This window comes from Herpailurus yagouaroundi, unplaced genomic scaffold, assembly GCF_014898765.1.
Source record: "Herpailurus yagouaroundi ecotype Mexico unplaced genomic scaffold, PumYag 191, whole genome shotgun sequence".
In the NCBI taxonomy this organism is placed as follows: domain Eukaryota; kingdom Metazoa; phylum Chordata; class Mammalia; order Carnivora; family Felidae; genus Herpailurus; species Herpailurus yagouaroundi.
In genome coordinates this window covers 4,276,197-4,288,799 of record NW_024412422.1, presented here as the reverse complement: position 1 = coordinate 4,288,799, position 12,603 = coordinate 4,276,197, and the positions used below count along the sequence as shown (strand labels likewise).

At 52.3% G+C, this 12,603-nt stretch overlaps 1 protein-coding gene across 2 annotated transcripts in view; it reads right to left on the bottom strand.

The window, feature by feature from the left end:
- Window positions 1–12,603, bottom strand: part of GCN1 (GCN1 activator of EIF2AK4) — a 58,489-nt gene that overhangs the window by 22,712 nt on the left and 23,174 nt on the right. Inside the window, exons 19-36 of one of the 2 annotated variants that reach the window (XM_040443716.1) lie at window positions 12,237–12,426; window positions 12,014–12,138; window positions 11,034–11,212; window positions 10,642–10,735; window positions 9,407–9,520; window positions 9,116–9,314; window positions 8,065–8,220; window positions 7,398–7,579; window positions 5,894–5,974; window positions 5,386–5,529; window positions 4,235–4,362; window positions 3,862–4,051; window positions 3,582–3,652; window positions 2,777–2,942; window positions 2,232–2,426; window positions 1,035–1,281; window positions 465–586; window positions 17–131 (exon numbers count right to left, since the gene is read on the bottom strand). In XM_040443716.1, the coding sequence (XP_040299650.1) occupies window positions 17–131; window positions 465–586; window positions 1,035–1,281; window positions 2,232–2,426; window positions 2,777–2,942; window positions 3,582–3,652; window positions 3,862–4,051; window positions 4,235–4,362; window positions 5,386–5,529; window positions 5,894–5,974; window positions 7,398–7,579; window positions 8,065–8,220; window positions 9,116–9,314; window positions 9,407–9,520; window positions 10,642–10,735; window positions 11,034–11,212; window positions 12,014–12,138; window positions 12,237–12,426 (2,698 nt within the window). The remainder of the gene's footprint in view (window positions 1–16; window positions 132–464; window positions 587–1,034; window positions 1,282–2,231; window positions 2,427–2,776; window positions 2,943–3,581; window positions 3,653–3,861; window positions 4,052–4,234; window positions 4,363–5,385; window positions 5,530–5,893; window positions 5,975–7,397; window positions 7,580–8,064; window positions 8,221–9,115; window positions 9,315–9,406; window positions 9,521–10,641; window positions 10,736–11,033; window positions 11,213–12,013; window positions 12,139–12,236; window positions 12,427–12,603) is intronic. The other variant, XM_040443717.1, reaches the window with a different exon arrangement.

Here is a 12,603-nt window from a genome sequence, read left to right as displayed (position 1 = left end):
GAAGGAAGCAGCTTACCAGCTTTGGTCCTCCAGGATTCCTCCTCCAGGGCAGCCAGTAAGGAGGGGAGCACCAGCTTTACCCCGTGAGCACTCAGGTTGCTCATCACAGCCTTGGCACAATCATCTGCAGCCTCAAGAGAGAAGAAAAGGCAATCAGGGGCCTCCTTGCCCAAGCAAGGGTCAAGGCCTGACAGCAGACTGAGTGTTCCCCCTGGCGACCAACACTTAATTGGGGTCTCCTGTGTCAGACCCTGTGCCTGGGCCTATAGTCACAGCTGAGAAGGAGAGTTTCTCACCTCACAGAGCTTCAGCACTTTACTGGGAATCAGAAGAGACCGGTGCCCAAGGTATAGGTGGAGAGGTTCTGGAAGCGGGCCCTTCCACCAACTCCGACCCGTGGCTGAAACTCACAGCCAGCGGCAGGCTGGCTGCCAGTGGGTCTCATGTGCAGCCTCAGGACTTACCTCACGCACGTACTGGTTCCCATCCCCGAAGCACAGCAGCAGATGGGGCAGCACATGAACCACGTATGGCTCGAAGAGCTTCCCCAGCATGGTGCAGAGCATCTCGAAGGCAAAGAGGGCTCCTGGGGGAGAGGGTGGGACAGCTGGGAACAGACTGTGCTCTGAAGGCAGCCACAAGATAACCTCCCTGCCACTTCCTCACCCTTTGGACACAATCAAGGCAGCTGTAGGACTAAATCGGCTGCCCTGTGAGGGAGCAGCACCCTCTGCCTCCCCCAGAACAGGGATATGGCTGAGCAGAAAGAGGGAGAGAACAAGGGAGTGTCTGTCACTTCTTGGCACTAATGCCAGTAAGGCCAATTCTCTATTGGCTGATGGTCTCTGAGTAAGAAATAAAGTCTAGGCCACATCAGCAAGGACCAGATGGAACGGGTTACACAATCTGCCTCCTCAACAGCACACAAACACCAACTCTTCAGTGAGGAAGGAAAAGCCCGATAGATTCCTTCCTGTGGTAGCTGTGGGAACCGACTTCCCATATTAGGCAGCCCCAAGCTCAGAGACACTCACCCTCTCGCCGGCGGAAGTTCTTCTTATCCTGGATGGCATCGGTCAGCGCAGCCATCATTTCCTGCTGTTTTAGTGACAGGATACCCAGGCCCTTCACCAGCCCTGCCAGCCCATAGGCGGCCCCTTTGCGCTCTGCGTACTTGTCTGACTCCAGCAGCTGCTGCATCAGCCTCTGGATCATCCCTCCTGCGTCCTCTTTGATGGCTGGCACGAGAGGCGGCAAGCAGCTGGCCACAGATTCCTGCACCTACAGGAGGAGCCCACCTAGTCAGCGCCACAGCTCAACTACGGCCGGTTCCTGGGAGTTGCCACAGTCCTACGCAGCATCTCACCACATGATGTCCCCAAAGCCCACCTCAGCCACTGTCTGTCAGACAACACAGGGTGTCAGACAAGCAAACAGTGTTATACGCCCATGGATGATGCAGGCTCCCTCAGGGTGCACAATACATCTGTTAGGCCTGGGCAGGTGAGAGAAACTCCAGGAAGACTAAACCCACTTGCAAAGAATGGTCCAGGGAGAAGTGCATTACGGTGTTCCTTAAAAATGGCCCAAGTTTTCTAACTTGTCAAAGGCACTGGAAATTCAGCTGGGCCTCACAAGGCCAGGCCCAGATTAACTGGTACCAAAAGACATGATCAAATCTGTCTTCTAGCCATAGCTCAATATGCTGTGCTGTCAGAGGCTCGGGCAGGTGTGTGTCTGAATTTCTTTTACCACAATTTTGCAAAGCTACATTTGACGAGAACATTCTGAGTACTCCAAAATGTAAGTCACTTGGGGGTGGGAAAGGGAACATATATTTTCAGAAAAGAAAACAACAATCCTCACACTATGGCTTGGGAGACTACATTAAAAGGCCCCTGAAATGTGTAAGGAACACACAGAAGGTCAGGGAAAGCTCAGCATAAGGAGTGCTGGGTTTACACTAACTGCAAAAAACAACTGTTAGTAAATGAGTAGGGAAAAAAATTAAAACACCTAGTATGAAGCTTACTGGAACAAAGTAACTCCCTCTCCAAGGGTGTTCTTGACCATAAACCAGGCTGTCCCGAGACAGAGGATGACTCCTCGCTGAGAACTGGCCCTTCTGGACCCTGATGCCCAACTCGGCACTAGCACACAGAGGCACATCTATCTACAGTCAGTCCCAATTCCCCAGCTGGCTTGTGGGCCCCAAGCCAGGAGGCAGGTACCTGCTGGGAGGGGGTAGAGAGGGCAGCGATGAGTTTGGCAACAATGGGCTTCACTTTGGGGTCGCTCTTGTCCAGGTGCTTGGCCAGAGAGCCCATGAGGACCACCACACTCTGCCGCACGGCATCGTAGCTGGCATCATTGGGTGCATTCTTCAGGAACTCCTCGAACACTGGCAGCAGTGAGTTGACGTTCTCCTGGAAAGCCAAGCCCACCCTGAGCCTCAAATTAACCCTACAGGCTGTACCTGGGGATGATGGTCTCTGCCCCAAGGACCAAGACCGTGTCTGGCTCTGGGACCGGCATCCTGACAAGCCAGTCAGTAATGCCAGCAGGTTTCCCAGTTTTCTGGCAGGAATGCAGTGGACTTACAAGAATTTAACTACCTTACAGGGTCTTTTGGGCTCAAAAAAAGAAAAATGAAATCTTGCATGGGGCCAGTGGCCCACCAGGCCTCCTGACACTCAGCCTCCCTGTGTCACCACTGCTTAGCCCTGCCTTCTGCCCTGCCTGCTCCTCACCCCCTCAGCTGGCTGAGATCTTTTACCTTCCCATGGGTGTTGAGGGTCGCAAGGGCTGCATCCAACATGCACTTCCGGACATCTGGGTTTCGGTCGTTGAGAGCATCAGGGACAAAAAACTGAAAGAGGGGCTTCACCTGAGAGCTATCCAAACACTGGGAGAGCTTGTTTAGGGCCAAAGCCAAGCCACACCTAAGAAATAAGGGGGTAGCGTGTCAGGCGGCGAGGGCCGGCCAGGAGCCTCCTCTGTGGTGGAATCTTCCCCGACCTGCCACAAGAAAAGGGAGCTTACAGCAGCTCCCTCTGGGGTGCAGAGCACAGCATGGAGCGCACTGCCCAGTGCTTACCACCAGTCTAGACAATCGTCTCAACAACCCATTTGTCAAATGGAGACCTCCTGCCATCTGCCCAGAGTTTACTTCCCTCCGGGGCGACCTTGGGCACGAACAAGCTCTGCCTCTGTTTCCCCACCTGTGAGTACAATGCCCACCCTACCTCCAGGACAGGCTGCAGGAGGGGAGAGAGGTAAGAGAATCAGAGGTAAAGGCACTTGGAAGTGAACATACTATCCTTTTCAGCTATAGAGCAGTGAGAAGGTCCCCAGGGACCTCTGAGGAAACAGAGGCTTGGAGGAAAGGAGAAACATGCCAAAGTCACTCAGCTAGCCCAGGAGGAGCCAGGACTTGAACTGAGGTCTGACTCAGAGGGAGGTCTTGCCCTTTCCTTCCACTGTCCCGTTATTCCACGTTGCCTCCTCTTGGCACCCAACTCACCCAACCTGAGATATCTCAGAAAGCTCTGAGTGGAACAAGATGGCAACGGCCATTATACCTGGCTTCCCACTGATCTGGAGGAGATTCAGAGATAACTCGTCCCAAAGCATCCAGCACTGGGGGCGGCCGCTGCAAAAGACAGGCTGATAAATGTACTGCTGTGCGCTCTCCAGTCAAGCCGGGCAGGCCAGCCGTCAGCTGTGAGGTGGGAGATCAGTCACAGCCACCCTGGGTCACAGTGAGCTCCAAGACTCCTATCTGGAGCAGGTCGGAGGCCGAGCAGAGTCCAACCCACTCTCACACAGCCCAGCCCGCAGCAGGGTGCACAGGCCACTCACATAGAGCTTCTCCTGGTAAATCTCCATGAGCCTGCCCATAACCTCTGCTGCCTGCCGCTGGTACCGTGCCACAGCCTGGGAGAGGGCTTCAGCCCCGGCCTGCCTCACAGCTGCCTCGTGATAGATGACATCGTCTATCAGCAAGGAGCAGAGGTCCGGCTGCAGATCTAGGCCCATCGTTGACCAGAGCCTGTAGCAGACCAAACAAAGTCGGGGGCTAGTGAGACAAAGGTTTGCAACATCCACTCTGCCAAACACGACCACCCAGCCCTTCTCTTGCTGTTGGCTGAGCTCTCTGGGTCCAGTTATTTCATAAGGGAAGAGAGGACAGAGCAGGAAAAAAAAACCAAAACAATCTTCCAGTGGCTCTCACCTCTCAGCCAGCTTCTGGATCTCTTCCTCCTTGTCAAACTTGACCACCCAGAGCCTCCGCAGAAGGTTCAGGCCATTCTTCTCGTCGGTATCAGGCGCTGGCAATACCATGTGGAGTTCCATCAGTCCCTGAGAGGGGGTGGGATAGGACAGGTGAGGCCCAACCTTTGACCAGAGCCTCTGAGCTGCCTCTTTACCTCCCTCTAAGGCTGTACTATCCAAGACGTAGCCACCAGCCACACATGGGTCTTCAAAGTTAAATCAATTAAAATTAACTCTAAGTTCCTCAAACAGCTTTCCCTTTGTGAAATGACGGGCATGTGGGGATAGAATCTTTCTTACCATAAAATTTTAAAACTCTCAGTGTGCAAGACAAACCTCAGAAAAAAAGACATTCCCTTTGTTTTCTTTGAGAAAAATTTTCCACATGGCTATTGTCTTCCACATCTTGCCAAGAACCAGTGAAAACTCAGTCACAGATCAATAGCAAGAGGCAGCAGACTGGCATCAGGAAGCCCTGTCTCATACTCCAAAGGGAACCTTTAGTCTGTGTTCCAAAAGCACCAAGAAAAGCCCAAGCACAAGGTGATGAGTTGAAAAAACAGGGGCACCTGGGTGGCTCAAGTCAGTTAGACATCCAACTCTTGATTTCGGCTCGGGTCATGATCTCAGTTTGGTTCATGGGTTCCAGCTCCATGTCAGGCTTCACGCTGGCAGTGCAGAACCTGCTTGGGATTCTCTGTCTCTCTGCCCCTCCCCTGCGTGTACGTGCGTGTGCACACTCTCTCGCTCCCTCTCTCAAAAGTAAATAAAAAACTTAAAAAAAAAAAAGGGAAAAAGAAAAAACAAACTAATCCACTGAGTTTTATCTGTCTATAAAAGTACCAAGATCCACACTCCATTTTAAAAATCTGGTCAAGTCTTCCAAGGTAAAGAAAAAATGGCCAGTGACACACTGACAGCTGCTTTGTTGCTCCCCTTCCTACAATGACCCTGACCCACCCAATGACCTCTTTTCTTTGCCTCCAGGACACCCTGGTGCAGATGTGAGGCATTTCCCATCATTTGAAAGAATGTCCCTCATGCAATTCAAATACTTGCACTGAGAGACAAGGAATACCCCAGCAACCCCAGAAGGGAGTGGGCACGTACCCGGAGCGCAGTGTCCCGCACGCTGGCACAAGGGGACTGTAAGGCACAGAGCAGCACATCCACTTCCTCCTGCTCTGCAAAGGCACAGCCATCCTCGCCACTGCTGCTGGCACACAGGGTAGTCAGGGTGTCTGAAGCCAGAACCTAAGGAAAACATTGATGCGCTGGGCTCGGTCCAGCAAATTACTTACTTCTATGGGATCAGGCAGGAGGCCGGGTGATGGGCTGAGGGGCCCACAGAGGGATATGAACTGAGGACACCCACCCCAAAGCCCTCGTGGGTCCAAGCCCCCTGCTCTAGGCCAAGCTAATGGCACAGCCCATGCAGAATATTCAGGCTGGCCATAACTAGTTGAGAATATTCAGACTGGCACTTTAAAATAGCCTTTTAGCTTGAATCCAAAAGTGAGGGATAAGAAAGAGAACCAGGATTCAACCCCAAGCACTGGGAACTGAGCTCAGAGTCACAAAATGAGTTGCAGCAATAACCAACTGAAAACCAGATCACCTGCAGGCGGGGAGAGCCTGTCCCAATCACCCAAGTCAGAAGGCGCAACATGGCCACACGAGGCAGCAGCTCCGGGCCATTCTAGGAGAGAAATGTAGGGAAGTCAGGGTGAGGCTCTGGGGAAGGTCTGCAACCACACCTAGGAACACAAACGGCAGGCAGCATCCTCTCACCCTCAGGGGAACATTCTGGGTCCTACGGCCGACTCCACTGTAGAAACACTGTCAGCTTTACCACTAACTCCATGGGAGCCAACCCCAGTCGGCCACCATCCTCAGGGACTCAAAACAAGTACATTCTGAAACATACTTTAAATTCACAGTACACGAAGTACAGATGGCCCACAAACACAGGGATATTTCACTTTACAAGTAGTAAAGAAATGCAGGATGAAATGGGATACTATTCTTTTACCCACCGTTGGCAAGGTGAATTACCACCTGAGGTTGTGTTAGGTACAGAGACAGAACTCTTGGTGAGGGTCTAGCTCAGAGCACACCACATAACCTGGCAACTCCATGCCCAAGAATGTGTCCTATGGAAATGCTTATGCGGCTGCACAAGGGTCATACGTATACAAGGCGGCATAGTGCAGTGCTGCTCAAGATAGGGAAAATATCAACAGGAAGAGTTCATTGAAACATTGGCGCACCTGCAGCACAGAACCCTACACAGCCTGTAAAGCCGCTGGCATTAAAGAAGAATGGAGCATATGGTCATATGAAAGCAGGACAATCAATTTTTGCCTGAGTGGGGCAGTATGTATACATATGTATGTGTATATACATATATATATATATATATATATATATATATATTTTGGCTTCTATGTTCCTGGATTTTTTATTTTTTTTTTTTTTACGTTCTTGGAATTTTTAAACACATACATACGTTACTTTGGCACATTTTCAGAACATATGTTAAAAAGGAAACCCTTCAGTGAATGAGGTCTAATCTCAAAATCACAAGGAAGTCAAAGGCAGCGTGATCAAAATTATCTTCTGAGTTAGAAAAAAAACTAACAAAACAGGGGTGCCTAGGTGGCTCTGTCGATTAAGCATCTGACTCTTGATTTCGGCTTGGGTCATGATCTTGCGGTTTGTGGGTTTGAGCCCTGCATCGGGCTCTCTGCTGATGGCATGGAGCCTGCATGGGATTCTTTCTCTCTTCCTCTACCTCTGCCGCTTGCCTGCTCACACGTTCTCAGAGTAAATAAACATTACAAAAAAAACAAAAACAAAAACAAAAACCACACAATAAATTAATAAAAAATCCTTCAACTTCTCCAAGTCAGAAACTCTCAAGAGACCCGTAAGCTTCTTTGAGGCTGTCAGTGCTGCACTAAAGAGAACATTTGGGTTCTCCTCACCAATGGCTGCTGCGCTAGATATATGCACACACTCTACTACCCCACCAGAACCCATGATAGGCCAACCAAATGTGGAGAGCCCCTGCCTCCCTGACCCGCCTCAAGCCAAGGATAGAGCCGAGCTCCCCTGCCAACCTCATCCACGCGCCCTGGGGGATTGTTAGGTGAGGCCCTCAGTTGGGCATGGACGGTGAGGATCTGAAGAATCTGGGCCATGCGCTCTTCCTCCTCCTCGCTGTGGTGGGGCATCTCAGTCAGCACCATCTTTAGAAACGGGAAGACCAAGGAGAAGGCTGGCGCAGACAGGGGCGCAGCATCTGTGAGAGTAAGCAACAGACACACTCTTGCAGGCATCTGCCAAGCTGCCGTCTCAGTTTCCATTCTCCAGGTGAGCAGGCCGAGGGGTGAAGGAGGCTGGAGGCTCCTTCTGATGCCCAGAAGCACAGGATATGATGACAGGGATGAAAGCTGGTAGCCTGATTCTGCAGCCCATCATGCTCCTACCCCAAACGCTGCCCACTTCCAGGATGAGAAAGGTAAAACACACAGGTAGATTCCAGTGACAAGAAGCAGGCTCCCAAGGCGGGGAGGGGTCACAGTAGCTCACAGAATACCAGGACTCAGAAATTCTCCATCTGGTCCAACCCCCCATTTTTCAGAGAAGGAAACGAAGGCCAAGAAGGAAAGTGACTCGCCCAAGGCCACAGCTGCAGGAAGCCCTGGGGGACATTGAGGCTCACGAACTTGCTGCACCGGCATATACCACCTCGTGCCCACTGCCCTTACCTGCACTGTTCCTCACCTGGCTCACCCTTGCCCACCCTGCTGCTGATGGTGTGGCTATGCAGCAGGGTCACTGCCCTCTTCACGGCCACCGACAGCTCTTCCTGGCACCATGACTTATCCAGGGCACACTCTGGCTTCAGCAGGCGTAAAGTCACATGGCTCACCAAAGTGCCTATGTCCAACAGAAGGGACCCAAAGGGGATGACTGATACAAAGACACAGAATCCGGCCTGGGCACAAACCAGGGCCCCCAGGTAGAGGCACGTTATCCCTTAATCCTAGTTCTGCTGTGCCAAACCTAATTTCTCATTTCATGTTCATGGCAGCACTGGGGTGGGGGGGGGGGGGGCATGTAGGCCAGCAGGAGCTGTCCTTCCAACACTAAGAAGTTAAAAGTGTGAGCCCAGAGTTGTTCAGAAAGGGTAAAGCTCTACCCATTTGGAGCTCCCACCTTCCATGTAATAAGCCCAGCCAGCCATTAACAGTTTTGGCAGGCTCCATAAGCACCAACTAACTTTTCCACTCAGAACTGTTCCCAGATTCTAGCCTCACACCCATAGGAATATCCCCTTTAAGCTATAAAGTCTGCTTAAGGCCATTAACCCATGAGAGTGAGGCCACCATAACACCCAGCCACTACCTGGTCTTTGTATCTCCATAGCTAACAAAAAGCTAAGGGTCACAGAGACCTCTCATCATGGACACGTGGCTGCTCAGCAGCTCTGGGCTGCACTGACCAGCCACGTGGCATCAAACCAACCCCATTGCCACTGAATTTCTGACTGATTAGTTTTAAAATTGTTACAGAAAGACCACACTGATTAGTGTTTAGAAGTCTGTACTCAGAGTGAAGGGACCAACAGACATAAAACAGGAGGGAGGACAGAGGAGGGAGCTCCATGTCGATCCCAAGGATATACAGCTTGAGGTTCCAAGGCTGCTTCCCTATGGAAACAGAAGTCGCTGGCCTAGACCACCGTGTGCCTCCCCACAGGCGCTGAGGGGCATCCCCCACCCCCTCCTGAGCTGCCGTGGGCTCCACCCACAGCCAGCAAACAAGAACTAACCCAAAGCCTTGAGCCTAGGGGGCATGACGCAGGCAGCCAAGGACAGGAAAGGGTTCTTGATCCTGGGAGCAGCCAGGGGAGATTTCAGCAAGGGCAGGAAAGAGTCGACCAAAACGGGGATATACTGGGTCAGGCCAGATGGGTTCTTAGCGAGGATGGTGTCCAGCAGGCCCAGCGCTGCCTCCAGCTCACCGTCCAGCTGCAAGCAGAGTTGGCCGAGGAGGCAGGTCAGCAGGGCCTGCTCCGGACAGCAAGGGGCAGGTCTAGCCTGTGGTAGCAGCAGCCACTCACCTCCTGCAGCCGCCTCCGGACCTGCGCCTCCTTGTCCAGCTGGGCCTGCAGCATCTCCTTCTGCTTACTGGTCAGCTGCACCTCCTCTTTTATACCTTTCTTCTTCTTTATCTCCTAAAGGCAACGAGCAAACCAATTCCGTCTCCAGGGAACAGACCTCCCTCCCTACCACAGAGTAGGGAGTGAGATCTGTCCCACAATCAGCACCATGCCAGCCCAAAGTCTGTGACTTGGGCCCCCAAACCTGCCACGTGGCCTCCCCCACCTCCCACAAAGTCCACAGCCACCTGGTTTCCAGAGGATGGAGACAGCAGTAGAGAAGTAATTTCTTATTGCATTCTCTATTGACAAAGGCAAGAAGAGCCTTTAATATGTTAGAAAAATGAAAAGTCCCTCAGTGAGCTGGGAAGGGTATCCTACCCATGCAGCTTCAGATTGTAAACCTTAGCCTCCCTCCCACAGATGCTCTCCCCTAGTATAAGTTGGAGCCTAAAAAAGGCCAAGAAATCACTCATTCATTCAACAAGCATTTATTGAGCACCTCCATTGCGCCAGGCACTGCTCTAGATGCTGGGGATACTGCGGGGAAGAAGGCCAAGTCTCTGCCCTCACGGAGCTCACAATCTAGTGGGCGAAGACAAGCAATGAACATGAACAGGGTGACTTGACAGCGGGATGAAGGTTATAAATGAAGAAATGAAATATGCTGCACAGTAAGCGGGAAGAGGGGTGGGGTCTACTCTGGACTGGGTGGGCAGGGTGGTTGCCTGAGAGGGGGACAAGGGAGACAAGGTGTGGTAAAGGGCCCAGTGTGGTAAAGGGACCTGCTCTGCTGTCAGAATCGGCTCGGTTAACAAGCCGAATACACAATTCCCCAAAAGCTACATAGGGCCAGGCCCTATGCATTCTCTCAGGAGGATAGACGGGTCCCAGCCTCTAGGAGGTGGGGTAACAGGCATGGAATCAAGTCACACCATTTGGTGGGAGAAAGGTAGGAATTGGCCCTCAGCAGAGAGAGAAATTTGTCTTCCTTGAGTTGAGGGGTGGAAAAAGCTAAAGAAAGGGTTAAGTAAAAAGGGTGGTAGGGGGACCCCGGACTGGTGGAGGGGTCGGAAGAGTGTGCCATGGGCCTCAGGATGACCCCAAGGAACGGTATACACAAAGCAGGGAAAGTCACCAGCCTGAGGCCACAAAGCTCGGCAGCCACCTCACGTGTAATGCTTCCATGTACTCACCTCCTTGAGCTCCAGCTCAATGATCTGCTCCTTAAAGGAATAAGCTTTGTTCTCTCGCTTCATGTTGGCCTTCTTTATGCTGTCCTGCTGGGCACTGAAACATCAAAGCAGGTGATCAGCCAGCTTCAAAACACCCACCAGGTCCTCCAGCCTCCCACCAGTAGTGAAACCCCAGCTAGCTTTGAAGTTGTATGCACCAGGAAAGTACCAGAGACTTGAAATGCTCTTGTATCCCAAGCCTAAGCATGTGCCTGGAACAGAGCAGTACTTGTCCAACGAATGGAAAAGTGGTTTAATTGATTCCTTGCAACAACCCTGTAACGGAGGCCTCTCTCTCTTATAGGTAAGAAAACTAAGGCTTGGGGCAACTGAGCCCATGAGTGGGGGCTCACCTCTGGATGATAGACTTGTCATACAGCTCGCCGGCAGGAGTCTGCATAATGGCAAACTCCTCCCGTGTCACCTGGCGCAATGCAGGGTTCTGCACGGAGGCAGTGATGGTGCTGATGAGCTGTGGAAGGACCCGGTCCGGGGACAGGACGGAGAGGGAGCCCATGGCATTCATGGAAGACTGTCAAACACAGACAGGGTCAGGATGCACCAAGACCGGCACTGGACAGGGGTCCTGCCGTGCCTAAACACCCTGGCTACCAGCTCTTCTTCTTCTTGCCACTGCCTGCTCTTTCTGAGCATTGTCCCCTCCCCAGTGTAAACAGTAGGAGTGTGTGCCTGCCTTCCCAGGAAGCATTTCCCGCTTGGTCTGGTACCAGCACCCTGACTGGGTGACACACTCCTCTACTCTCAATCTCTGTGGTGCAAGTGAAGCTGCCCCCACCTTTTCCAGAGGTGGGCATATGACACAGCCCAAAAGGACAGGCTCAGAAACCAGCACAGGCCCCAAATCAGCTCAACAAGGGCAGTGAGACCCCATGCCAGTTTAAATGATTGGAAAACACAAGCTTTTCTCACTTGGGCTGATAGGGACAAGCTATAAGCCTAGAAGTGTGTCAGCTGCCCTGCTACCAGGGAGGAAGAGACTGTTGGAGAATGAAGCCCCCATTATGGAGAGCAGAGACGAGACACAGATGGAAGAGACAGAGAGATGGCAGAGAGTAAGAGAGACACCACCTACAGTGTCCTGAAGATAACATCTGAGTCCCCGTAGCCAGCATCGTGCAGAGCCAGTCATATCCTGTGACTCAGCAGTGAGAAGAGGCAGGAAGCTCCCTCTTGTGCTTAAACCATGTTTGCATTTTCTGTCACTTGCAACCCAAGGGTCCAAGGCCACGTTTCACCACACCTGCACCTCTTTCGTTGAATCCTCCCTCTGACACTCTGACGTGAGGCCAGAACTAGTCCATATGCCAATCACCTGGTTCAGGGGACTTTGCATGGTGATCCTAGGGATGATCTGATCCAAGTGCCTGGTGATGAAGGCTTCGAGGTCAATCTTCATCCTGGCGAGGAGCGCTGGCCAGAGTCCAGACTGCACTGCCACTGAAGAGAAGGGGAGCAATTTGAGGCCTTCTGCCCAGCCTACCCTCATCCTGCCCAGTGGAGTCCCTGCCCCTCCCACACTCGCCCCAGGCACAGACCTAAGGATGGGTGATGCGAGATGATCAGCATCTCCTGAGCCAGCTGTTCAGTGTTGGTAATGTCACCCTCCAGTCCTGGCACCCCAGAGATGACACAAAGAGCCTCCTGCAGGACCCTCGGAGGTACATAGGCCTTGCCTGCCTCAGTCACCTCCCCAGCATCAGTCACCAGAGCCTCTAAAGGTAGCACCTGCAAGGAAACAACTCATCAGCCCCCACTACTCAGCACCCTGTGCAGGCCTGGCACACAAGAGACAAAGATGCCAGGGGCACGGCTGCCTTTCACACATGGTATTCTCTGGGGTTCCTGCTGGAGTAGAGACATGCCCAGCTCCCTGCATGGGACTTGCAGGCTGTGAGATGTGCC